The sequence below is a fragment of the Hyperolius riggenbachi genome, chromosome 3 (assembly GCF_040937935.1).
Source record: "Hyperolius riggenbachi isolate aHypRig1 chromosome 3, aHypRig1.pri, whole genome shotgun sequence".
Taxonomy (NCBI): domain Eukaryota; kingdom Metazoa; phylum Chordata; class Amphibia; order Anura; family Hyperoliidae; genus Hyperolius; species Hyperolius riggenbachi.
This window is the reverse complement of record NC_090648.1, coordinates 94,677,752-94,704,975: the sequence shown is the minus strand read 5'-3', so window position 1 is coordinate 94,704,975 and position 27,224 is coordinate 94,677,752. Positions and strand designations below refer to the sequence as shown.

Here is a 27,224-nt window from a genome sequence, read left to right as displayed (position 1 = left end):
CTTGAAGTCAATGTGAGGTCCAGTGCTTTCCCTCCTTCGTGGCCTCTGGAAGTGATGCGATGCTACGAGTGGAAATCTGGCTCCACCAGTTGGTGGGTAACCCAGACTTTCATATTTCACATTCTTCTCAGATTATGTGATGCTTTTTCCCAAATCTGTTTCTTAGAAGTGTTCTATGAAAAAAAGAGAGGCAGAGAGTGCACATTTTTCTCTTGGCTTCACGCAAGCGAGCTGTCCTGGGTCGAGTGTCTCAACAGCAAATACTGCCCTTTTCCACAGGGAGCTGAGAATATGCGTCGTTCTTCAATGTCTGGCCAAACTGATATTTTTCAGTCAGAGATGAAGGTTAATGCCAAATGTCAGGCAAATGTTTGTTTTAATAATCTTTGTTTAGAGCTGACCATAGACGTGTGTACAGATGGATTTTTGGTAAATGCCTATGGCCAGTGTACCATCTGCAGTTTACCTCGTAAAAAATTACTGAGCGGTGCCTGCAAAAACCTTACAATGTCTCCAGAAACGGGGCCTGCTGTGGTTGTTTCGGTAAAGGGAAATTTGGGCACTGGAGAGGCCACAGAAGCTAGGGCAGGAATTTGGGTGCCGGGGCCATCTGATATACAAAGCCCACAAGTAGCAGGTGTGAAAGTGCCCCTTATTTGTAGCCACAGTTTGTGCCCAAATTTCCCTTTTTAGCCCCAATTAACGAACTTCCGCGACTACTGATATTTTGCTTGTATAGTGGTGAAGTTGGAGCGGATATCTGCAAGGTTTTGTGTGTGTTTTTGTTAGGGTTAGGCATGGTTGAGTTGGGTCAGCTAGGATTGGTCATAAGTTGGGAGGTTTGGTTAGGGTTAGGCATCAGTAGTTATAGGGCTGATTGCCTTAACGGCGCTGCTTTAGACTGAAGCAAGTCCCGGTGAGCGAAGGTGAATGCTCAGCTCATCGTGGGACTCCAGCACGACACAGGGGGGCAGGCGGCAGAGGAAGCGGGACAATGGGGACAGGCAGATACGGGGGGACAAGTAACACAGGAGGGCAGAGGAAACACAGGAACAAAGGAGGACATGGAGGGTAAAGGAGGACACATGAGGACTTAAGAGACACGATGGAGCAGACAAGGTGACAGGATGACATGAAGGAAGGGAGGGCACAGAGGGACAGAGGACACAAAATCTACAAGGAGATAATTGGGGAAGATTGAGGGGAGAACAGCAGTGGATGGAGGTTCTCCATTACCTACTTTACAAATTACTGAAGCCAGGAAGCCTGGGTTCCTTTAAAAATTATAAGAAAAATAAAAAAATATCCTACTGCCTCCTAGATTGCACAGACAAGCTCCTAATTGAAAGGATATCTGCAACATGAGATATATGTGTATGCACAGTTCCAATCCAATTTAGGATTAGTCTGTTTTGATTTTACTTCTCACTATAAAGGACCGTACCCACTACGCGATTTCTACGATAATGTTTCTGACGACGAGTGATTGGTTCTGTTCTTGCGATGTGGGTAGAGCATTGCGATTACGCGCACAACATTTAGTGACACGCGGCAAGAATTGTCATGGTGGATAGGATCTTTAAGATCCTCAATGACTCAGTCAAAGTGCTGCGACTGTTTGAACTCTCGTTCGCGCCCATCATATGCCATTGCGTGTACCCGCTGGCAGGAAGATGGATCGGGGAATGCGTGTTGACGTTATCAGGGGACGTTGCTGTGATCCATCTTCCTGTGTCGTCAGGTGAGTATTCAGTTTAAGGGTTGAGAATACAGGGGTCTAAATGACAGTTTAAAAACAAGTTTCTCTCAGAAAAGCAATATAGACTGATATACATTTGTGACCCTGTGGTGTATCCATTTTATATGAATCCAATATTATAGTTTGTTTGAAAAAAGACATTCATCCATCAAGTCCAGCCAGAAAAATCGGATGTGTAATGCTGGGAATACACGGCTCGTTTTAGAGCCATTTAGATGGCTCGATAGATAATTTTCGACATGTCCGATCTTTCGCCCGATCGTTTCGCCACACATTTCCTGATAGCAGTGAATGGAAAAAGATAAGGAAAATAGGCGGAAGATACGAGAATCGACTGCAAAATCGAGCTGCAAAACAATCGAACAGGAGAATAGAGCTGCAAAAAACGAGTAGTGTATGCCCAGCATTAAAGAACCTATATGCTGAACACCTTTTCTTCTGTGTCATCCAGCCACATGATAATCCTATGCAAATTGAGTACTTCATATTATTCTCGGGCTGAGCAGTCCATCCTGTGGGCTTCTGAAGGCCAGAAGATGTTTCTATGAATGATTGATCAAAGTTTGAGATCCTCTGTTCACCGCAGGTGCCACACTTGCTTCTCTATAGAGTACGTCTGCACATTGTCTCCTGTTTTTTCCTAATCTCTGCCTATGCCATTGTCCACACCGTGCCGTAATGCCTAATATGTGTTTTGGTGAGCTGCTTCCTCCCACTCTGCCGGCCTGTAACCTCTAATGTGCATTGTGGCCAGTTCCTCCAGGTTCCTGCCTCTAATTATGCTCACTGTGGTGTATTGTCCACAGCTTGTGTGTGTCATGTTATGACCACGGTTACACTTTGTGGTATGCATTTCTACGCCTCTGTACTCTCGTAGCCTCTCGTATGATTTCCTCATCGTTGAAGTGTTCCTCACAACTACTAGTCACTTTGTTCTAGTGCAGCAATCGCTTGCGTACCAAATCATGATCTGATTATTATTTTTTTAACCCTTTTAAAATCATCTCAGTATTTTTCATATAGTGGAAGTATAAAAACAAAGTTTTGTAATAGTAATTTTTTTTTCCTACCTACTTGATTTGATTGGATAACGAGGGGCAGAATGTTTTTACTACTATTGTCATGTAATGAAACAAACTGCATAAATTACTCTGATTGTCCTGATCTCCTTGCTGAGGGCCCGTTTCCACTATTGCGGTGCGGAATCGCCGCATATCACCGCTGATGAAATCGCATGTGGATGCGATTCCGCATGCGGATTTTGCCGCGATTTCGCATAGGCAGGGTATATGTGATTTTAACCATGTCACTGCCTGTGTCAATTTACATTACTTTCAATGCGAAATCGCGGGAAAAAACGATTTCCCTATTAAATACATTGTCTGCGATTCGCCTGCATTCCACACGCAGGCGAATTCTGCAGGGTCTACCGTGCAGAAAAATCCTGCCCACAAAAACGCAAATGAAAACTGACAAGTGGAAACAGTCCCATCCACTTGTATTGCCTATGCGAATCCGCATGCGTTGTCTGCATGCGTATTCGCGCTAGTGGAAACGGGCCCTGAACCTCTCTGTTTCAAAGTGACTCACTTGGAAAGCTGCCTTACATGGCTCAGATGTTACTGATGTGGGATTGTTGACTCCGCAATGATACCTATGCATACCTGCATCCCTGTGGATAGGGATGGCCCTGCCTAGGAGATCTCACAGAGAAGCATTTGATCAGCTGATACATTTGTAATGCTCTGATATGCTGGTCATGATCATCTGCTAAACCATGAAGTCATTACAGCAAATCAGAACTTTACAAATCTGTCAGCTGATCAAACTGATCACATGCTTCTCTGAGAGATCTTCTAGGCGGGGCCATACCTACCTTTGGATGTGAGAGTCCTATAACTGCATCCCTGTGGATGTAAGGCCCATGTGTACAGCAGTGATTTGACGAGCAATAAAACTGGTGGGTTATGTAAAGGCTCATAAACACAACAATCTGTCCAACTATCTTACAAACTTGTCTGTTGGAAGAGAAGTTGGATGTGTGTATGGCTGGCAAACAACCAGATGGCCAAACTGATAACCGGTTGTTTGCCAGATCCAACCGATGGATCAATCTGCCCAAGTAGCATGCAGGTTGGAACGTGTGTACAAGTCTTTTGAACAACTTTGTTGTTTTTCAATGCAGTTTGTCAAGCATAGTATTTAACCTCCCCGGCATTCTATTGAGATCGCCAGGGAGGCTGCGGGAGGGTTTTTTTTTAATAAAAAAAAAACTATTTCATGCAGCCAACTGAAAGTTGGCTGCATGAAAGCCCACTAGAGGGCGCTCCAGAGGCGTTCTTCCGATCGCCTTCGGCGCCCAGAATAAACAAGGAAGGCCGCAATGAGCGGCCTTCCTTGTTTTGCTTAGATCGTCGCCATAGCGACGAGCGGAGTGACGTCATGGACGTCAGCCGACGTCCTGACGTCAGCCGCCTCCGATCCAGCCCTTAGCGCTGGCCGGAACTTTTTGTTCCGGCTACGCTGGGCTCAGGCGGCTGGGGGGACCCTCTTTCGCCGCTGCTCGCGGCGGATCGCCGCAGAGCGGCGGCGATCAGGCAGCTCACGCGGCTGGCAAAGTGCCGGCTGCGTGTGCTGCACTTTATTTGAAGAAAATCGGCCCAGCAGGGCCTGAGCGGCAGCCTCCGGCGGTGATGGACGAGCTGAGCTCGTCCATACCGCTCAGGAGGTTAAGTGAGTTTGTTGTTTAGTTGGCGTGTGTGTAAGTACTTGTCAGGTAAACAACTTGTGCGGTTGGTTGTGCATTAAGTTGGACATGTGTATGAACCTTAAAGCCCACTCTACAGCATGCAATTCTACGTGCGATCAATCAAATTTGATTGGATCGATTAAATCCGACATGTCCGATCGGGATTTGATCGGTAGTGTGGTCGGTGTTGCATTGATAACTATGCAAAATCGACCACACTACTGATCGAATCCCAATCGGACAGGTCGTATTTAATCGATCCAATTGATTGCACACGGAATTGCATGGTGTAGAGGAAGCTTTAGACAAGGGCATTGTTCACTAAAGCCCCATACACACACTCAACCAAAGTAGTTTACTACAAACGATTATGCAAATACAGACAACATTTACAGAAGAGAAGATGCCCCTTATTGTGCAAACGACAATTATACATTACAGGGACACTTAAGCCAACTGGAAAAAATGAGTTTTACTCACCTGGGGCTCCTACCAGCCCCCTGCAGCTGTCTGGTGCCTACGCAGCCTCGCTCCGATCCTCCTGGCCCCGCAGGCAGCCACTTCCGGTTTCGGCGACAGGAGCCAACAGGCTGGGAACGCGAGTGATTCTTCGCGTTCCTAGCCGTAATAGCGCCCTGCTATAGTAGCATAGAGGGCACTATTACGGCAGGAGCGCGGAGAATCACTCGCATTCCCAGGCCTGTCGGCTCCTGTCGCCGAAACTGGAAGTGGCTGCCAGCGGGGCCAGGAGCATCGGAGCGAGTCTACATGGGCACCAGACAGCTGCAGGGGGCTGGTAGGAGCCCCAGGTGAGTAAAACTAATTTTTTTTTACAGTTGGCTTAAGTGACCCTTTAAGGTACATACACGGATTTTTGCAAACAACCGGCCGTTTGGACATCTGGATGTCAAATCAGGCATGTGTACGGTCGGTCGTTCAGTTGATAAGACCGGACTTGAACGACCTGCTTGACGAAAGAGCTGCAATTTACATATCGGGAAAGACAAAGATGGGTGGCTGTTAACAACATTCTACAAGGCAGAACGATTCAACTTCTTATCTGTCGTTTGCCATTTCTTATCTCTTTTCTCGCTCAGTTGTCTACACGTGAAGACTGTCTTTCGATTTTCCAAAAACGTTTGATTTTCGCTCACTGTAAAATAAGTCTGTTGAGAGTGTATGTGGGACTTTAAGCTAAGTAAACACTTGAGATAAGTCTTCGGAAAATGAAAGATCACAGACCAATTTTACCCCCTTTCATGTAGTATGAGAGCCATACCTACAGTCTATTATACTGAGCTGAACTCCCCATCAGATAACATTTTTTACAAGATGTTGTACACTAGGATGCTGTACACACGCAACGGATCAGTATCTGCAAAAGAACAGTTGCTGCAAAATGCATTCATAGTCTATCTGCAGATCTCATACACACCTTGTTTAACGGACATTCATCTGCAGATCAGATCCACCAGGATGGATCTTCAGATCTGCAGAGGAATGTCCGTTAAGGTGCGTATAAGATCTGCAGATATCATAGACTATAAATGCATTTTGCAGGAACTGATCTTTTGCGTGCGTACAGCATCTTTCAAAGATATTTATCTGATGGGGAGTTCAATTGAATAGACTGTAGGTATGGCTCTCATACTACATGGAAGGGGGTACATTTTGGTCTGTGATCTTTCATGTTCCAAAGACTTATCTCAAGTGTGTACTTAGCTTTACTCCCCTCCGCCCTGGGTGCGCGAACGGAAGAGTGGCTCACAGGTTTGCTTTCTTGATGTGGTGGTATTGGGCAGCTGTTATGTGATGTCTGTGCACAGCTTAGCTATGAACAGCAAGCCAGCATCCGATTGGTGGTTTATGGGAACACCTCCAACATCTCTCTCTGTCTGTATTTTCATTTAACAGGCCCCCCCCTGCTCTGTGCTGTCTGGTTGCTGATTTTGGCACTTCCCTGGTTTTGTGTCATGAGCTCGGTCTCCATTCCAGAAGGAAACATTTATGTTATGATAACACAATCAGACTTTTTTTTACCGACTGTTGAATTTGATTTCTTTATTTAATATTTGCTTTCAGTAGTCCAATTAAATGAAAATAAACAGTATGGATCCGGCCTGTGCCAAGATTACCGCAAAAGGTGCCGTAAACATACAAAAGCTTGGAGCAATGCCCGCCCTTAACTCTTTTCGTGCTCTGCTGCCAGCATTGAAATGTGAGCATTAGCGAGATAAAGGATTGTGCTGTGAGGTGGTACTCCAGTCACTCCTAGCCAGCCACATTCCAATGTTCTGCAACTCGAGTGGAGAGAATGAAGCCGGCTTCTGATTGGATACCATGGGTTGCTGCTTGTATCAGTGCACCTATAATGTGATTGATGAGTTTGATGGCGAAGGCAGCATTGATGCAGATTAGTTGGAATAATCACATTTTGTTCTTGAACAGTACATGTGGGGAATGATACTGTAATGCACGCAGGGAAGCTTTGTAAGATATTAATAAATTGCATGTTAGGGATTTACTTAGGGGGTTTTCCACATCTCTGGGACGCAATCTGGTCAGTTCTGCTTCTTGGCTGCACGAAATGCTTTAAAGCATACAAGTCACATTCTCGCCCACGGGCAAAATCTGGCCCCCAGAGTCATCAAATATGGCCCCCAAGTGGTTTACCCACTTTGCATTATGTTTAGCCCACTCCAAAGAAGCTATATTGGAGGTGAAGGCCTAGATCACCAGGGAAGACCTATGGGGAGGGAAGGGGAAACACAAGACACCAGGGAACTATATAGGGGAGGGGACACTATACAACATGGAACTGTGCAGAGAAAGGGGGGGGCGGGACATTAGATACCAGGGAACTATGGGGGGGGGGGGTATGAACTAAACACCAGGGGACTGTATGGAAGAGGGCCATTAGACACCAGGGATCTGTATAGGGCAAGAACGGGGAGCCACTGGACACCAGGGAGCTTTATAAGGGAGAAAGGTGGCCAGTAGATATTGAGGTTGGCCCGCGACTTGGTCCCAGTGTTTTTAGTTTTGGCCCTCTTTGTGTCTGAGGTTGACACCCCCGCTTTAAAGCCTTAGTTTAGTGTTCGGCATATTGTGTGGAATATATAATAACTTGTAAATCCACAGCTTGCATTGCGTATAAACCATTTTTACATTATTCATTTTTTTTTTTATTACCTGTCGTCTAGCAGGGTTTGCAAAACGGACTTACTTTGTGTGAATAAGGCAGCTTGGTTAGACAGTCTGTGAACCTTCCAAACTCCTCCTGCTATCCTATCAACACCCACATGAGGTAGTTAGGGAGGAGCTGGGAGGGGTATCGGGTCTTTTCCTTTGAACACACAGCTGATCACTTGACTCTGCCTTCCTCCTCTCTACTGCTGAAAGATTCTCTTGGTTGCCAGGACCACAGCTAATGTGTTTGCAAAGTATAATCAATTCATGTCAAATTGCTCCCTGGTCCACATGTATTACATCAGCCATTCTCAACCAAGGATCCGCAGAAGCCTATGGTTTCATGAGGCCCCTTTAGTGGTTCCGCTGCATTTCTGCCACTTCTATGTTACTAAATAGTCCTGCTTCCCCATTTCCATGGTGCAAATTTGTCTCACTGCTCCATTGATGCGATCAGTGAATTGTTGTAATCCGCGGCGCATCACTAAGCTCTCCTATTGGGCAGCTTAATTGCTCATCATCCAGTTTGAAAAGAAGGCGGCGATGTGAGAGTGGACGTGTGGTGGAGACGAGCCTGGAGGGGTCTGATGGCAAGTGAAGCGACCAGCACTAACGAGTGATGCACGCATGGGAGGAGAGAAGGAGACAGATGGGACAGAAAAGATAGAGGCAGTGGAGGATGGTGAGTATGTCCCCTTCTCTTATTGCAGTGATCTGCAAACTTGGCTCTCCAGCTTTTAAGGAACTAAAAGTCCCACAATGCATTGCAGGAGTCTGACGGCCACGGTCTTGATTCATAAAGGCAAATGCATTGTGGGACTTGTAGTTCCTTAACAGCTGGAGAGCCAAGTTTGCAGATAACTGCCCTACTGGACACGGCAGCAGTGACTGATTCCAAAGGGGGGCAGCTAGTGACACACACCAATTGTGACTCGCATGCACAAGGGATCTTGTAAAGCACATGGTAAATGTGCAATGATCTCTCTGGATCCAGATATGAATGACAGCGTACTGAATGTTCCCTTTTACTAGTAACCTGGGATAAATATGTCCAGCCCGGATGTGTATAAACAGGCCACTCACATTTCTAGCTGTATGTTATCTACACAATATAGAAAACAGATCAGGAGACTTAAACACAGGGCTGTGGAGTCGGTCCAAAAATCCACCGACTCCGACTCCTCAGTTTAGGATTCCACCGACTCCGACTCCTCGACTCCGACTCCTCTAATTTGCATATTACAATTTTGTTGATTAAAAGTATGTAACATGAAATTTGTCTCTTAACTGCCAACGCTTAGGAATTTTACAAGACAACTGAAGTGAGAAGGATATGTAGACTACTATATTTACCGTATTCCCTTTAGACTAAAACTAGTCCTTGCTGGTAAGAGTACTTGTAAAAGGTACAAACCGGAACAAAGAACATCTATCAGGCCCTAGGCAATGTAAGTGTGAGTACATGTAAGAGTGATGTGCAGTTACTCTGCAGGGGAATGAGGGGATTCTTCCTCTATTACACATTCTTCATGCACAATCTGAACAAGGTTTATGGGTGACAGACAACACCTCTGTGTTCAATGTGCACAGCATTCTCAGTGGATTCCCTGCAGCTCTGTGGGGAGTGCATATGTAGAGTATAGTACTACTGTGTAACAAAGTAAACCTGAGACAGATGAAATTAAAGTTTTATACAGACCTGGGGCTTCCTCCAGCCGCCTTCAGGATAATCAGTCCCTCGTTGTCCTCCTCCACCACCTGGATCTTCTGCTATGAGTCCAGGTACTTGAGCCAGTCGGGCGTAGTGCGCATGCACACACTCCGCCGCCAGGAGCATACTACACTTGTGCAGCACTATTGCGCAGGTGCAGAATGTTCCTGGCTGTGGGAGCGGCATTTGGCCGGACAGCGCTGACTGGCTGAATTACCAGGACTCATAGCAGAAGATCCGGGTGGTGGAGGACAGCGAGGGACTGATTAGCCTGAAGGGGGCTGGAGGAAGCCCCAGGTATGTATAAAACTTTACTTTTCATCCGTCTCAGGTACCCTTTAATTTGTAGTCACCAAACCAAATTTTAACATATCAAATTATTTGGTTTCATCAGCAAAGGGAGTGCATACATTTGCATAAATCAGCATCAATGCAGAATTATTTCCATCTCATTGACCATCTCTATTAGTGACACAGCTACACATCAGGCTTTATTCTTACAGCATAGATGTTGTTTAGTATATATAAGAGATTCCTGTGTACACATCATATATACAGTCACAATCAGATCTGTATATCTGACCTTAAAAATACGGGGACTGCTTTATTGAAGCAGCACAAGTAACTAATTTTGATTGGTTTATTTCATTTTTGTGGACTAAGCACAGCTATTACTGTATATATATATATACTGTATATATACATTATTTTTAATGACTATAATCTGAGAAATAGAACATTTTATCATATTTTCTATTTTAATTACAGTTACAAATTCATTAGGAGTCGGAGTCGGTGCATTTTTTCCCGACTCCGACTCCAGGCACCCAAAATTGCCCGACTCCACGACTCCGACTCCACGACTCCGACTCCACAGCCCTGCTTAAACACATGCCCAATCTAAGCCCACTAACAACCAATGATTGCAATAGCTGCACTTTGGGGGTGAAAAGGTGGGAAACTGTGCTGCGTGGGAGTGTATGTTTGGAGTTATTGCTGCATTTTTTTTTTTATAGGGGAGTGATTGATACATTTCATATGGGGGTAATTGTTATGTTTCATATGTGGGATGATTGCGTCACTGTTCCAATGGGAGCCAATTGCTGCACTGTGGGGTAATTGTTGCCATTCATATGTAGAGTTCTTATGTGAGGTAATTGTTGTAGTTCTTATGTGGGCCAATTGCTCCACTGGTGGGTGATTGATTGCTGCATATGTAGAGCTGATTGCTGCATTTCATATGTGGCACTAATTGCTACATTTGTAATGTGGGGGTAACGATTGCTGCATATGTTTTATGACAATTGTACTATTGTTAACCAATAGGTGTATAATAGTAGGTAAAAGGCAAAACTCCTAAAAGTGGCATGATTTTATGCTGGGGTTCCCCAAGACCTGAAAAGTGTTGTAGGGTTTCCTCAACTCTAAAAAGGTTGAGAGAGGCCGTATTAGATAATTTATCCTTCCCACACTTTAACCATTGTGTTTACATGAAAAAAAATAAGTTAATAGAGCAGTGTGGCAGGTTTTCTTATTGCAGGCAGGTTGATTAGAGGTAAACATGATTTGGTACTTAGCAGGTTAGCAGGGCACCACCAACTAAAGGGTCCATTGGAGAGGAGGAGGTTAGTGTGAGGTATTGGAGAGAAAGAAGGTTAGTGTGAGGCATTGGAGAGGAGGAAGGTTAGTGTGTGTGAGGCATTGGAGAGGAGGAAGGTTAGTGTGTGAGGCATTGGAGAGAGGAGGAAGGTTAGTGTGAGGTATTGGAGAGGAGGAAGGTTAGTGTGAGGCATTGGAGAGGAGGAAGGTTAGTGTGTGTGAGGCATTGGAGAGGAGGAAGGTTAGTGTGTGAGGCATTGGAGAGAGGAGGAAGGTTAGTGTGAGGTAGAGAACAGATGTTCTGACACTTTTTTTCATTACCCACCAAAAAGACACTGCCCCACTAATGTTTCTGCTTGGTGTCAACTCTGACCTCCACCTTTCCTATGCCTCACAGTAACCTTCCTCAGTTACAATGCCTAACATTTAAGTGGAAAAGCATGAACCGGAGGTGAGAGTTATATGGAGGCTGCCATATATATTTCTTTTTAAAGTGTACCTGAGACAGAAGCCCCGCAATAAAATATACATACCTGGGGCTTCCTCCAGCCCCCTCAGGCCTGATCGCTCCAACGCCGTCCTCTTCTGCTTGTTCGTTCGCCCGCTACTGGCCCTGGAAGATTTGTCAGTCGGTGCTGGTCGGTGCATACGCAGTCTGGCAAGGCACGCTCCCTTGTCTCGCTCCCATCGACGGGAGTATTCTGAGCTCTCGCAGTACTACTGCAGGGGGCCCAGTCTCAGGTTCCCTTTTAGCAATACCAGTTGCCTGGCTTTCCTGCTGATCCTCTGCCTCTAATACTTTCAGCCATAGACCCTGAACAAGCATGCAGCAGATCAGATGTTTGAGCACAGGCGTAGAATATTGCCCAGGTTTGCGCAGTAACAGAGTTGCTCATGCATGTTTTTACTCTGTGCACACATGGCTCCATGCTACTGCGCAAGCGCAAAGTCACTGGCACCTGCACAGCTCGTACACAGAAGGGAGCGCAGCTGCTAACCCAACCGAGATCTTTTAAGTGAGATCTTGCTGGCATGCTGGATCGATGGTTTCGATTTGCTGTTCGAAATCAATCGAAACGACGATCAGATGGCCAAGTTGTGGCATAAATCTATGCCAGATTTAATCATTAATATCGAATCTGTTGGTAATCTATGCTGCAAATATATAATGTAGGGGCACTTTATACTTAAAGTTCAGATAGGCAGTGCTCTCTCCTTATTGCATCTTAGTATTGTTATATTACCTACTGTCTATCTATCATGTATACTTAGCGCAACGTTTGCGGTTTAGTAGTGTAGGATCACCATTGTCGGCACAATGGTTTTTGATTTACGGCCAGGACTCTATATATCTGCATGGAGTTTGTATACTCGCAATGTTGGCGTTGATTTCCTTCTGCCATTCCAGTTTCCTTCTCATCCCAAAAACATACTGTTAGGTTGTCTTACTCCCAAACTGGTCTTTGTACAGTTATTATACTAGGATTATAGTAGGAATATTTGATTGTGACCTTTCGAAGGGACTGTTAGTAATCTTAGTTATTTTGTGCACTCTATAAAGTGTTGCAGAAAAGGTCAGCGCTATATAAATGTCTAACAATAGCCGTAATAATAAATTCTCCATTCCCTTCTCTCTCTGATTGGCAGACCTCTTTATATCACATTTAAAGCCTCCTACTAAAAAGTTCTCTCTAATTTTGGATTGTGTAGTACTGGGATAGAATCCTTTGAGTGTGGTGGTGTGTTGCTTTTCTGTGTCCCCATTTGAAAACCTTTCCACCACTTCCTTTCCTAACAGGAAATAGTTTTATTTCTCTAGGAGAAGAAGTGCAGGGTGCACAGAGGGAGAACTTTTCTCAAGTTTTCTTTTGTGCTCCCCTTATTTCCTGTCTCTATTACCTCCAGGGCTCACAGTAAAGTGATGGCGGAACCAATAGGCAGGAAGTGAGGTATATTCTCTCTGTAATGGGGAGACACAGCAGGAGCAACCTGACAGACGTTATAATGCCTATTCGGTCTATCCAAAGCTAACAAAATAGTTTGGCTGAAATTGGGGGTTCACGAGGCGTTCATGCAGAAAGCAAACTCTATATTTCCTTCATGCCTGGGAGGAAGACCTCTTATAAGTGATTATACATGCTGTTCTTTCTCAATCGGAATTCCAGGCTGCTTTTGTCACAAATCTATATTCAGCATGTTTCCTCAAGATAACTTTGTTGTTCAAAAAGAAACCATTAAAGATTGCAAAACCTCACTCCTAATCCAAGCCTGTGTCTACGCTGTGGACAGCGGCTGGATGACGATGGCTCAGCTGGGGACCTCGGGTGTGACCCTAGACTTCTAGGGAGGAATTACATCATCAGTGACGAACTAATCAATAGGTCTTCAAGACCATTGTTAAAGATAGGATGAAGTTCCAAATGTAACCATCTGATTTGATTATGATTGGATGAAAGTCTGTGCCGCAACAAGCCTGCCCGATCCACAATTTCGAATGGTTTAGGGCTGAAATGGGTGGAATGTACCGATCGCACATGCTGGGATATTTTGAGGCGATGTGGTTGATCCGGTGCACAGCGGTAACGGCATGTGATATTGTGACGAATGTAAAGGAATCCCAAGCCGCTGTCCTCCCAAATGTTAAGCCTCATCTACACGGTACAATTTTCCATCAGATCGACCGGTGATCTGATAAGAGATTGCATTGTGTGTAGACGTCCAAATTGTTTCTGATCAATTTTGCAATAGATTTTGCATTAAGTACCCAAAATCTATTACAAAATCTATCGCAGTCTGATTGGACCGGTTGGAAATCATCTAATTACAGTGTTCCCCAACCCTGTCCTCAAGGCCCACCAACAGTGCACGTTTTGTAGAAATCCACAGAGGTAATTAATCAGTTCTGCTGCAACGCTAATTACCCCACCTGTGCATGTTTGTGGTTTTCTGCAAAACATGCACTGTTGGTGGGCCTTGAGGACAGGGTTGTGGGAACTCTGATCTAATAGATCCTTTGATCTGATGGACATTGTACCGTGTAGATGAGGCTTTATATGCGCCCACCCGTGCATTAACATATCCCACCTGTCTGGCCGTGCTCCCCCCACTAGTTCCCACCTTCCCCTTGCGTCTGTCACTCCAGTAGCTGCCGGTGTATAGAACATGTGTGACGTCTCACATGAAAATGCTATCATTGGGGTGTGGGGATGGCTGGTCCCAGTACTCCTGTAAAGGTGACCATCAACTGTGTGATTTCTGTGTGATTTCTTTTGTTTAGTGAACAATTGTATTTTTGATTGGATTGTTCAGATCACACAGAATCTGATGGGCCTGATGAACCCTGTATGGTCACATGATCCCATCATGGGCAGCACAGCACGGTGGCGTAGTGGTTTGTGCTCTCGCCTTGCAGCGCTGCTTCCCCTTAACTCTCGCACTCACCAATAGTTACACACACAAAAAATGTGCATATTAAAAAAAACAAAACATAGATTTAGTTTAGGGACTGAACTTTTTTAATCTGTATGTCTTGGGGTATATTACTGTAATTTTACATGTATGGGCTTGTAAAAAAAAAATACACCTTTTATTTCCAAATAAAACATTGTCACCATACAATGTGCTAGGGAAATATTTGAAACGTTACAATAACCGGGGCAAATAAAATGTGTGTTTTATTCACAGTAGAATGTTAAACTATAATGGCTGAAAACTGAGAGATTAATTTTTTCCATTTTTTTTCTTTTTATTCACGCTAAATTGCATTTAGAATAAAACAATTCTAAAGGTAGCCATACACTGGTCGATTTGCCATCAGATCTACCAACAGATAGATCCCTCTCTGATCGAATCTGATCAGAGAGGGATCGTATGGCTGCCTTTACTGCAAACAGATTGTGAATCGATTGCAGCATGAAACCGATCACAATCTGTGAAGCTGCCCCCCCCGCATACATTACCTGATCCGGCCGGCGTGAGTCCCCTGGTCTCCACTGTCCCTTCTAAGTGCTCGGCTGCAGCTTCACTGAACTTCCTGCCGGGGAAGTTTTAAACCGGGCGCTCTACTGTTTAAACTTCCTGCCGGGAAAGGAAGTTCAGTGAAGCTGGAGGAGCCGAGCACGGAGACGTGACGGTGGAGACCAGGGGACACGCGCTGGCCGGAACAGGTAATGTATTGCCGCTAGCGTCGGTCGTTGGGCATTCGAACGCCGCTATCGACGCACTCGCGACCTGCCGGCGATCAAGCGAAATCTTCCGCACGGACGAATCAATGGTAACGACTGATTTTGGACGGAAATCGTTCTGTCAGCGTTTGCGCAACGATTTAACAGCAGATTCGATCAGTGATTGAATCTGCTGTATATCGGCGGGAAAATCGGTAGGTGTATGGGCCCCTTTAGGCTTTCTTTGGACGTTACATTTTGCAAATTGGTGGTGGAAAAAACAAGATATGGATCATTTTGCTGTGATGGGTAGTGATACAATTGTCGAATGAAAGGTGAAAATTGCTCTGATCCTTAAGGGGGAAAAAAACCTTAAAGAGACTCTGTAACAAATTTTTCAGCCTTTGTTCTTCTATCCTATAAGTTCCTATGCCTGTTCTAATGTGCTCTGGCTTACTGCAGCCTTTCCTAATTGCACTGTCTCTGTAATAAATCTTATCTCCTTTCCTCTGTCGTGTCTGTCAGGCTAAGGCTTGAATGTGTGGAATGTGCAGGGCTGCTTGTGATTGGATAGAAGCGATACACACCCTCTGCAGGCCCCCTGCACACTCTGTATGACTCACACACTCTGTTTATGTGAGCCTATCACAAGCTGGTTAGTTTGTTTGTAAACACTGCCTAAAACTGTTAATTACAAGCCAGGATTGCAGCAGAGAGTGGCAGAAACAGCACAGAGGGGCACAGGAGAAAATAAGAAATAGAATGGTATGCTTTTTAGTGTAAGAATATTAGAGTACAGATTCTCTTTAAGGCCCATACACACGGCATACATTTGACCGTAGTTGTGAGGCAGTGACAGACAAGAGACAACAGCATATTTATGGCAGCGACCATTCGTTTGTGACAGTTGTACACACGTGACAACAGAAAGAGTAAAGACACGACGGAAGCTGTCTGCCACAGACTACCTATAGTAGTAGTACTATGGTAGCGACTCTGCTACACACGACAGGACACCAGAAGACTAAGCGACAGTTCATGAGACAAGTCACAAGAGATTCACCAGATTCACACTATGTAGTGTAAGCCAATTGCACTGGCAGGTATTGGAGGTGGTCCTTAGACATGAAGGCAAGGATCATGTGAAGGAACTTTTGAGGGAGGCAGGCCTGGTGGATGGAAAGGCTGGAGACGCAGTCACCAGGAGGCTTAAATGAGGACTTTAGTCTCTAGTGTTAGCTGTTCATAGGGTTAATGCTGCAATAGGTGCGGGATCCCGCCCCCCAATGCAGGGTGTGGCTATGTGAAATTGTTCTATAAATGTTTTATTCCTGTGATGGACTTCGAGCACTTGAGAAAGGGCACCTCGCCCGAAACGATGTGCTGGTTGTGTTATGCTGTGTATACTTTTCTAACCCTTAAATAAATGGAAACCGTTGGATAAGAATCCGCTGAGGGTTGAGTTCCTTATGGGATTTGCATGGATTGACTGTATCTGCAGACAGTCTTTGTCGCTTGCCATGTCCACACTAACAAACCGTCGCTCAACACGTGTCTGTACAGACATTTGTACGGCATGTGTATGGGCCTTTAGTGGTGAAGTGGTTAAACTAAAGCCCCATACACTCACTCAACAGCGGTCACAATTTTTCTTGTGAAACACCTACAAAATAAAATCTCTTGCTATTGTTCAAGCAGCTGTTAAGACTGATAAGAAGTGAATCCAAATGTTGAATTGGCTTCTTAAGGCCCATACACACGTCGGACTTTTGCGAACGACTGGTCGTTTGAACGTCCCGTCCAGTGGTCCGCACGCCAAATCGGGCGTGTGTACAGACTGTCGTTCGGGTGATAAGACTGAATTTGAGCGATCCGCCCGGGGGATCGCTCAAGACCAGTCTTATCACCCGAACGACATTCTGTACACACGCCCGAATTGGCGTGCGGATGACTGAATGACGGGACGTTCAAACGACCCGTCATTCGCAAAAGTCCGACGTGTGTATGGGCCTTTATCGATCTTCTCAGCTGCTTGAACAATAGCAAGAGATTTTTTTTTAGGTGTTTCACAAGAAAAGTTGTGAGAGCCTAAAATACCACTGTTGAGTGTGTGTATGGGGCTTAAGGGCCCATTCACACTTGAGCGTTTTTTGCGGCGATTTCGGCAAAACACTCAAACTTTAGCGCTTTTGAAAGTGCTAGTGCAATGAAACCCTACGGGCCCGTTCTTACTTGGGTGATTTGCGCTAATCGCCCAAAAACGCTAAGCGCAAACGCGTAGCCTGCACCATTTTCAGGCGATTTCCTGGCGATCGTGTTTCAGTGCTATAGAAGAAGTGTGAATGGTGATTTTTTTTTCCTGTTAAACGCGCAAAATCGCCATAGCAAAACTCTAGCAAAAGCGCTAGCGTTTTGCGATCAGCAAGTGTGAATGGGCCCTAAGTGTAATGCTGGGAATACACGGCTCGATTTAGAGCCATTTAGATGGCTCGATTGACAATTTCCGACCCGTCCGATCTCCCGCCCGATTGTTTCCGCGCCCGATTCTGCACGGGAGACAATGGAAAAAGGATAAGAAAAACGAGCAAAAGATAAGAGAATCGCCTGTGGAATCGAGCGCAAAAATTGAGCCGTGTATTCCCAGCATGAAATCAGCAATGCAGGTATATTGTATTATATATATATAACTAAGGCCTGGCTTACACTGCAGGAGCTTTCTTTAGCACTAGTGATCTGAAAAGCTCTTGCTAATGCAATGCTATGGGTGATTTCTATAAAATCACATTGCTCAAGTGAGAATAAATTCATAGCCTTATAGTAGTAAGAGCTTTTAAAATCATAAGCGCTTAGAAAAAGCTCTTGCAGTGTAAACCAGCCCTAAGTGTCCCACTTTCGAGAACATTTAAGCACAGTTAAAAATGTGCCAACACTTTAATTGCCCTTTTAAATACCAGTTTAGCGTTTTTCCTCTGATAATGCAGGTTACTCAAAGAACAAAACTGGTTTTGAAATCTGGCCTGGGGCCAACCTTGACATTTGTCAGTCTTGTAAATCTCCTGTGTAAAGTAATGTAGAACAGTAGCACAGGCTCAGTCCACAAGGCTACCAGAGTACACAGACCTGCTTATATAAAAGTCAGCACTTACTGGTTGTTTATTGTGAGGGCTTTATAAACATGCCTGTGTGGCTAGTCAGTGAATTGTTGCATGTCCTCATACTCAGACACGCTTATAGGTTACAGGACCCCTATAGAAGCTGGGTTTGTAATGTTAACTGTTATTTTTCTTCTCTAATTTCAGGCGGAGGTGGCAAGAGGAAAGGGAGGAGTAAAAAATGGAAGGAAATCCTAAAATTTCCACATATTAGCCAGTGTGAAGAACTGCGAAAACAGTTGGGTGAGTCTAACGCACAGTCTGTTGTTGTCCTGCTCTAATGATTGTGGTTTCTAGTGTAATGCAATAGAGGGCGCTGCTGTGATCTGTGGTAAGTGCTTAAAGGACAACTGCAGTGAAAAGAATATGGAGGCTGCTATATTTATCTCCTTTTAAACAATACCAGTTGCCTGGCAGTCCTGCCGGTCTATTTGGCTGCAGTAGTGTCTGAATAACACCACAAACAAGCATGCAGCTAATCTTATCAGATCTGACAATGTTAGAAACACCTGATCAGCTGCATGCTTGTTCAGGGTCTATGGCTGAAAGCATTAGAGGCAGAGGATTAGCAGGGCTGCCAGGCAACTGGTATTGCTTAAAAGTAAACAAATATGGCAGCCTCCATATCCCACTCACTTAAGTTGTCCTTTAACCCATAGTTCTCCAACCCTGTCCTCAAGGCCCACCAACAGTGCATGTTTTGCCGAAAACCACAGACATGCACAGGTGGGGCAATTAGTGTCTCAGCAGAGCTGAATAACTACCTCTGTGGATTTCCACAAAACATGCACTGTTGGTGGGCCTTGAGGATGGGGTTGGGGAACACTGCTTTAACCCCCCTTGCTGTATGATTATTTCCAAATTTTAGGGACTTTTTAGAGACCTAAAATCAGGAAATAGTCTTGCTGCCAGAATTCCAGCAGCAGCCCCCGCTCTTATTCACCTTCCTGGGCTCCAGTGCTGCAATTTTACCACCGTCCTCCGGGTGGCGCTGTAACTCTGTAGTGAGATTGATGACGGCGATCTCACCAGAGTGATTCAGAGTCTCCGAGGACAGGAAAGAGAACGGCTACTGATTGTCTGGATCCCCCGGGAGGTGAGTAAAAGCTCCCGCAGAGCGCTATACTCTGCATAGAGCTCCCGGTGGCTTGCCCAAGCTTAGCTTGGGATTACCGCCAGGGAGGTTAAAGGACAGCTGACCTGAGAGGGATATGGAGGCTACCATATTGATTTCCTTCTAAAGAATGCAAATTGCTCAGCGGTCCTGCTGATCTTCTGCCTAATACTTTTAGTCGTAGACCTTGAACATGCAGGCAGATCAGATATTTGATTTAAAGGGTACCTAAACTGAATAGAAAAAAAATAAACATTTAACTTAACTCCCTGCAGTCCTTCTGTGCCTGCGCCGTGATTCTGTTAAGCTCCAGTCACTTGCAGCGCCCCTCTGTCAGCTAGATGATTTGGCGGCCTCTGCGCATGTGCGGCCCACGTCCTCCATTGTGCTCCTGTTGCGTGGAGCATTTATGTATGCGCAGTAGGATTTGTATTGCACATGCGGAGAGTGATCAGGACCTAGGTCACGCATCCGGGCTGCAGAGGGGCACTGTGGATGACTGGACCATCACAGCGCAGCCAAAGAAGGGCTGCAGGGGGCTAAAAAAAAGCCCCAGGTAAGTTATACTGCTGTTTTTTTCTCCAACCTTAAGGTGCGTACACACACACACACGACAGCAGCCAACGACTGGTCCGTCGGCACCTCCTGCTGGGTGGGTTTTCAGCAGACTGTAGTGCGTGTGTACGCACTACAGTCAGCTGAAAACCTGCCCAGCGGGAGGGGCCGACGGACCTTTAAGTTGATTGTTTGATACTGTGCCCCACCCATGTCATATATATTGAAGGGCTCAACTAGAAAGACAGATGCAAATAAAACTGGAGCAGAAGTAAAGAATTCTCCCAGCCTATCCAGTTTGAATCTTCAATTCATTTAGCAAATTAAATCTTACTGGTTGCTGTGGGCAACAGAACAGCTCCAGTTATCTTTATATCTGTGCAGTAGCGTGGCTAGACATAATAGGGCCCCCTGCAAAAATGGTAGCCCTTGGTCCCCAAACCTATGAGGGTCACATGATCAGGAGACCGCGAATGGCAGCATAGTGTTCTGCTATGAAGCAGTGCCTGGAAACAGGAAAAAAAATTAGGCGCTTCTGCTACTCGCTACTCTGCATGGCGGGAGGAGGTGGTGGGGACGATTTTTGTGAGCAAACGGGGAGGTTTTTTTTGCTAATTGGCTGCGGTTGGGGAGAGGGAGGAGGAGGGGCCCACAAAGCCTCCAGGCCCCCCTGTAATGGCGGGGGTCGCAGGGGTGATTGCTACACCCATGTACCTGTGTCTGTAATCTGCATCAGTGTGCTTTCATTAATTGTGCACCTCACTGTAATATTGTTGGTTGAAAATAATTTTCCTGGGTTTAATGCAGAATTTATTTCACACCTTCCTTATTCCAACACACTTGCGCACACAACACACCCCCTTGATTTTTTTTTTTCAAAGCAGTCAATGACTTCCTGCTAAGCAGCAACTAGATGTGTAAAACAAGACTTGCATAATAATTATACATCAGGTGAAGGCCAATTCACATTCCAAATTTAGAAGATTGGCAGCTGCAGGGTAGTTATGTTCCTATTTTTAACCCATCACCTTTGTCTACCTGTCTACCCCCAAACTCCCCTCCACCCCCCTCCTTTACTTTTGTGAAATGTGTACGAAATAAAACTAAAAATTGCTGATAAATAAAAGAAATTAGTAGGAGGAGTTAAAGGGGTAATTGTTAAAAATAAACAAACATGGAACGTTTAGCTTAAAAAGGAAACACGGTGGCACTATTTGTTTTCAAAGGACACCTGAACTGATAGACATATGGAGGCTGAGATACATATATATATTTGTTGTTGTTATTATTATTTTAAACCTATGCAAATTGCTTGGCTTCCCTGCTGATCCACTGCCTCTAATGCATTTAACCTTAAAGTGAACCTTAAGCCAGAAAAAAAATGAGTTTTACTCACCTGGAGCTTCTACCAGCCCCCTGCAGCAGTCCTGTGCCCTCGCAGCCACTCAGTAATCCTCTGGTCCCCCGCTGCCAGCTAGTTTCGTTTTTGCCGACAGGCCAGTCAGGACTGGCCACACAGAGCTTTTTCCGCATTCCCGACTGTAATTAGCGCTATTGCGGGCCGCTACGCGTACAAAAATACGCGTTGCCGCATATCTATGCGTTCTTAATGTGGCTTATGGCCCATACTCACGGGCTACAATTGTCGCCCGTGAGTATGCGCCGTTGCACGGGCGCGGACCCCGAACTGTCGCCCGTCGCTGATGTCGCCAGGCGATTGAACTGCTCAATCGCCTGGCGACAGTCGCCGCTGCAACTGTCGCTAGTCCGCGTGAGTACGCGGACTAGCGACAGCAACCTCCAATGAAGTATACGGAGCTTCCGGCGGGGGGAGGAGGAACGTCGCCGACAGCTTCCGTCGCGCCGCTGGTCCCTCTTCCGCGTGTGTACGCGGAGGGACTTGGCGAGGAGCTGTCGCCGGCCTGTCGCCCACACGCTCACGTGTGCTGGGGACAGGCCCTAAAAGTTGCCCATGAGTATGGGCCATTAAGGTTCACTTTAACCCTCTGGGTGATACAATTATATCGCCCAGGAGGGGGCGCAGCACTATTTTTTAAAAAAAATTTGCCCTGGGCTCGCTACATGATAGCCGCAGCGCAGCGGCATCCCCCCACCCACTCCTTCGGCGATCAGAGTAAGCAGGAAATCCCGTTCAGAACGGGATTTCCTGCTGGGCTTCCCCGGTCGCCATGGCGACGGGGCGGGATGACGTCACCGACGTCATGGACGTCGTGACGGCGGAGGGAGTTCCGATCCACCCCTCAGCGCTGCCTGGCACTGATTGGCCAGGCTGCGCAAGGGGTTGGGGGGGGGGGGGCTGCGCGGCACGGCGGGTAGTGGCGGATCGGCGGCGATTGGAAGTTACACGCAGCTAGCAAAGTGCTAGCTGCGTGTAACAAAAAAAAAATTATGCAAATCGGCCCACCAGGGCCTGAGAACTCCTCCTGCGCGACATACCCCGAGCTCAGCTCGGGATTATCGCCCAGGAGGTTAAGGTGCATACATACATTAGACCATAGTCTTTGGAAAATGAAAGATCACAGACCAATTTTTCCCCCTTCCATGTAGTATGAGAGCTGAACTCCCCATCAGATAGAAATCGTTGCAAGATGCTGCACACACAGAAGCTGTACAGACACAACAGATCAGTATCTGCAAAAGATCTGTTCCTGCAAAAGATCCGTTCCTGCAAATTGCATTCATAGTCTGAGATCTGCAGATCATCATACACACCTTGTTTAACAGACATTCATCTGCAGATTAGACAATCATCTGCAGATCTGAAAATCCATCCTGGTGGATCTGATCTGCAGATGAATGTCTGTTAAACAAGGTGTGTACGATGATCTGCAGATCTCATAGACTATGAATGCAATTTGCAGGAATGGATTTTTAGCAGGAACAGATCTTTTGTGTCTGTACAGCATGTTTGTGTGCAGCATCTTGTTTTTTCTGATGGGGAGTTCAGCTCCATAGAATATACTGTGTAGAAATGCTCTCTACATGAAGGGTGGTAAGATTGGTCTGTGATCTTTCATTTTCCAAAGACTATAGTCTGATGTGTGTATGCACCCTTATGCTTCATACACACTTGAGATAAAAGTATTTGGAAAAGGCAAGATCACAGACCAATTTTACCCCATTCCATGTAGTATGAGAGCCATACTCTACACCAGGGGTCCCCAAACGTTTTGGGTCAAGGGCCGGATCAACATACTTCAAACTGCTGGGGGGCCGGTTAAATTGTGTAGAAGTCTTTGCAGGCCAGACAGTGAAGCATACTCAGGTGACAACCTGCAGTTCAATTGGACAGCAGTGTCACCTGATGTGGAATTTGATTGTAAACCAGCAAATTACTGCTTTCTGGCTTCCATGTGGATGGGTGGTGTCAGCACTGCTATTCCATATGCGGACCACTTATATTTAAAGATGTAGCTGACCGCATCTATAAGTAATACATTTTGTGTGGGGGGCCGGTAAAAAAGCCTCAGGGGGCCACATTCGGCCCGCGGGCCTTAGTTTGAGGACCACTGCTCTACACAGTCTATTCTATGGAGCTGCACACCCCATCAGATAAAATCTTTGCATGATGCTGCACACAAAGATGCCCGTACACACTCATAAGATCATTATCTGCAAAAGATCTGTTCCTGCAAAATATCCATTCCTGCAAAATGCATTTATAGTCTATGAGATCTGCAGATCCTCATACACACCTTGTTTAACAGACTTCATCTGCATATCTGGCTATCATCTGCAGATCTGAAAATCCATCCTGGTGGATCTGATCTGCAGATGATCTGCAGATGATTGTCTGTTAAACCAAGTGTGTATGAGGATCTGCAGATCTCATAGACTATGAATGCATTTTGCAGGAATGGATATTTTGCAGAAACAGATCTTTTGCAGATAATGATCTTTTGAATGTGTACGGGCATCTTTGTGTGCAGCATCCTGCAAAGATTTCTGTCTGATGGGGGGAGTTCAGCTCCATAGAATAGACTATGTGGAGTATGGCTCTCATACTACATGGAAGGGGGTAAAATTGGTCTGTGATCTTGCCTTTTCCAAAGACTTTTATCTCAAGTGTGTATGGAGCATTAGGCCCTGGACAAGCATGCAGCAGATCAGGTGCTCTGACTGGATTAGCTACATGCTTGTTTCAGGTGGGTGATTCAGACACTACTGATGCCTGAGAGATCCACAGGGCAGCCAAGCAACTGGCATATTCTCACTTTAGGTGTCCTTTAAAGCGGACCCAAACCAAAATTTTTTTTTTTAATGCAAAATATTTAGTTGCACCACTCTGACACATACAAAGATAAACACTCCTTCAAGGCTATCAGCGTTTCAGTGCATGCTTTTCACCCTTCTCTCTCCATAACTAGGGTTATACAGGTGGCAGCCATTAGCAATTCCTCCTTTGCTATTCCACCAGTTTGCCGGTTTCTGTCCCGGCAATATGAAAAGAAGGGAGGTTTTTCTCCAATAAATGTAAAATAGGTACTTATCCGTTAGCCGGGCGCATCCGGCAGGTGGCGACAAAACTCCACCAGAGTTACATCTTTCCCTACTATCCATGTCGGCCTGGAGGGGGGAATAGTAATTAGCGCTACCTGCCGGATGCCCCCGGCTAACGGATAAGTACCGTAAAATATTTTATATTTGTCATCATGCAGCTGAAAAAAGGCTGCTATTTATTATAATTTAGAAAATCTATATATATAATAGACTAAGTGCCTCAACCTTCAAACAAGAAGAAGAAGTACTTTGCATGAGAAAATGTATGCGTGCTCAAAAAAGAAGTTTAAGGCCTCTTTTCCACGGACTGTTGAGCTGTGTGCTCAGCGAGCAGTTACCAGGCAGCAGCGAGCAGTTACCAGGCAGCAGCGAGCAGTTACCAGGCAGCAGCGAGCAGTTACCAGGCAGCAGCGAGCAGTTGCCAGGCAGCAGCGAGCAGTTGCCAGGCAGCAGCGAGCAGTTGCCAGGCAGCAGCGAGCAGTTGCCAGGCAGCAGCGAGCAGTTGCCAGGCAGCAGCGAGCAGTTGCCAGGCAGCAGCGAGCAGTTGCCAGGCAGCAGCGAGCAGTTGCCAGGCAGCAGCGAGCAGTTGCCAGGCAGCAGCGAGCAGTTGCCAGGCAGCAGCGAGCAGTTGCCAGGCAGCAGCGAGCAGTTGCCAGGCAGCAGCGAGCAGTTGCCAGGCAGCAGCGAGCAGTTGCCAGGCAGCAGCGAGCAGTTGCCAGGCAGCAGCGAGCAGTTGCCAGGCAGCAGCGAGCAGTTGCCAGGCAGCAGCGAGCAGTTGCCAGGCAGCAGCGAGCAGTTGCCAGGCAGCAGCGAGCAGTTGCCAGGCAGCAGCGAGCAGTTGCCAGGCAGCAGCGAGCAGTTGCCAGGCAGCAGCGAGCAGTTGCCAGGCAGCAGCGAGCAGTTGCCAGGCAGCAGCGAGCAGTTGCCAGGCAGCAGCGAGCAGTTGCCAGGCAGCAGCGAGCAGTTGCCAGGCAGCAGCGAGCAGTTGCCAGGCAGCAGCGAGCAGTTGCCAGGCAGCAGCGAGCAGTTGCCAGGCAGCAGCGAGCAGTTGCCAGGCAGCAGCGAGCAGTTGCCAGGCAGCAGCGAGCAGTTGCCAGGCAGCAGCGAGCAGTTGCCAGGCAGCAGCGAGCAGTTGCCAGGCAGCAGCGAGCAGTTGCCAGGCAGCAGCGAGCAGTTGCCAGGCAGCAGCGAGCAGTTGCCAGGCAGCAGCGAGCAGTTGCCAGGCAGCAGCGAGCAGTTGCCAGGCAGCAGCGAGCAGTTGCCAGGCAGCAGCGAGCAGTTGCCAGGCAGCAGCGAGCAGTTGCCAGGCAGCAGCGAGCAGTTGCCAGGCAGCAGCGAGCAGTTGCCAGGCAGCAGCGAGCAGTTGCCAGGCAGCAGCGAGCAGTTGCCAGGCAGCAGCGAGCAGTTGCCAGGCAGCAGCGAGCAGTTGCCAGGCAGCAGCGAGCAGTTGCCAGGCAGCAGCGAGCAGTTGCCAGGCAGCAGCGAGCAGTTGCCAGGCAGCAGCGAGCAGTTGCCAGGCAGCAGCGAGCAGTTGCCAGGCAGCAGCGAGCAGTTGCCAGGCAGCAGCGAGCAGTTGCCAGGCAGCAGCGAGCAGTTGCCAGGCAGCAGCGAGCAGTTGCCAGGCAGCAGCGAGCAGTTGCCAGGCAGCAGCGAGCAGTTGCCAGGCAGCAGCGAGCAGTTGCCAGGCAGCAGCGAGCAGTTGCCAGGCAGCAGCGAGCAGTTGCCAGGCAGCAGCGAGCAGTTGCCAGGCAGCAGCGAGCAGTTGCCAGGCAGCAGCGAGCAGTTGCCAGGCAGCAGCGAGCAGTTACCAGGGTTTGAGAGCCATTTCACTGCCTGTTCACAGTCCATGGAAAAGAGGCCTTACCCTAGCAAGTCTGACATTGCAAATCTGGCCTAATTGGCTATTCATGAGGCAATGCTCATGCAAATGCATGCACAAACCAATACCACAAAGCAGTCACCCTGCTACATGCTACATTAGCACTATCCGGCTTAGTGCACACCAGAGCGGTTCGGCAGCGTGTTGCGATCCACTTGCGGCTGCGGATACGCTTGGGTAATGTATTTCAATGGGCTGGTGCACACCAGAGCGGGAGGCGTTTTGCTGAAACGCATACTCCCGAGGTGAGGCATTTTTTGGATTGCGGAGGCGTTTCTGCCTCCAATGTAAAGTATAGGAAAAACGCAAACGGCTCTGACAAAACGGCAGTTCAGAGCGGTTTTGCAGGCGTTTTTGTTACAGAAGCTGTTCAGTAACAGCTTTACTGTAACAATATATGAAATCTACTACACCAAAAATGCTTTACAAAACCGCAAAATGCTAGGTGAAATGCTACAGAAAAATAAGAAAAAGCGTTTCAAAATCTGCTAGCATTTTGCGGATCTGCTAGCAGTTTTTGGTGTGCTCCAGGCCTCCAGGAGCGCCACGGGGAGGATTCCCAATGCCCCCTTTTTATACAACTGGGGGGACCGCAGGGTCCCAGGCTGTCTCACTGCCTGGAAACCACAGCGGCACCCCGGAGGGGGAGGCTGGGTGGGGTGGACGACCCCCCCAAGTGTGGCCAGCGCCGGGGAGAGCCGTCTGCACCCACCTCCCAATATTAAAAACGGGCACTTACCTTAACGTCCATTGCGTTCTGCTACATGCGCATTCATTTGGGGGCACCACATGAGGAAGGAGAGAAGCATGGGTCACCCCGAGCTTTAAAGCTC

General features: G+C 46.8%; 1 protein-coding gene across 1 annotated transcript in view; it reads left to right on the top strand.

Moving 5' to 3' along the window:
• Positions 1-27,224, top strand: part of LOC137562849 (G protein-coupled receptor kinase 5-like) — a 139,923-nt gene that overhangs the window by 62,892 nt on the left and 49,807 nt on the right. The window contains exon 2 of the mRNA XM_068274606.1: positions 18,470-18,565. Coding sequence (XP_068130707.1) covers positions 18,470-18,565 — 96 coding nt within the window. The remainder of the gene's footprint in view (positions 1-18,469; positions 18,566-27,224) is intronic.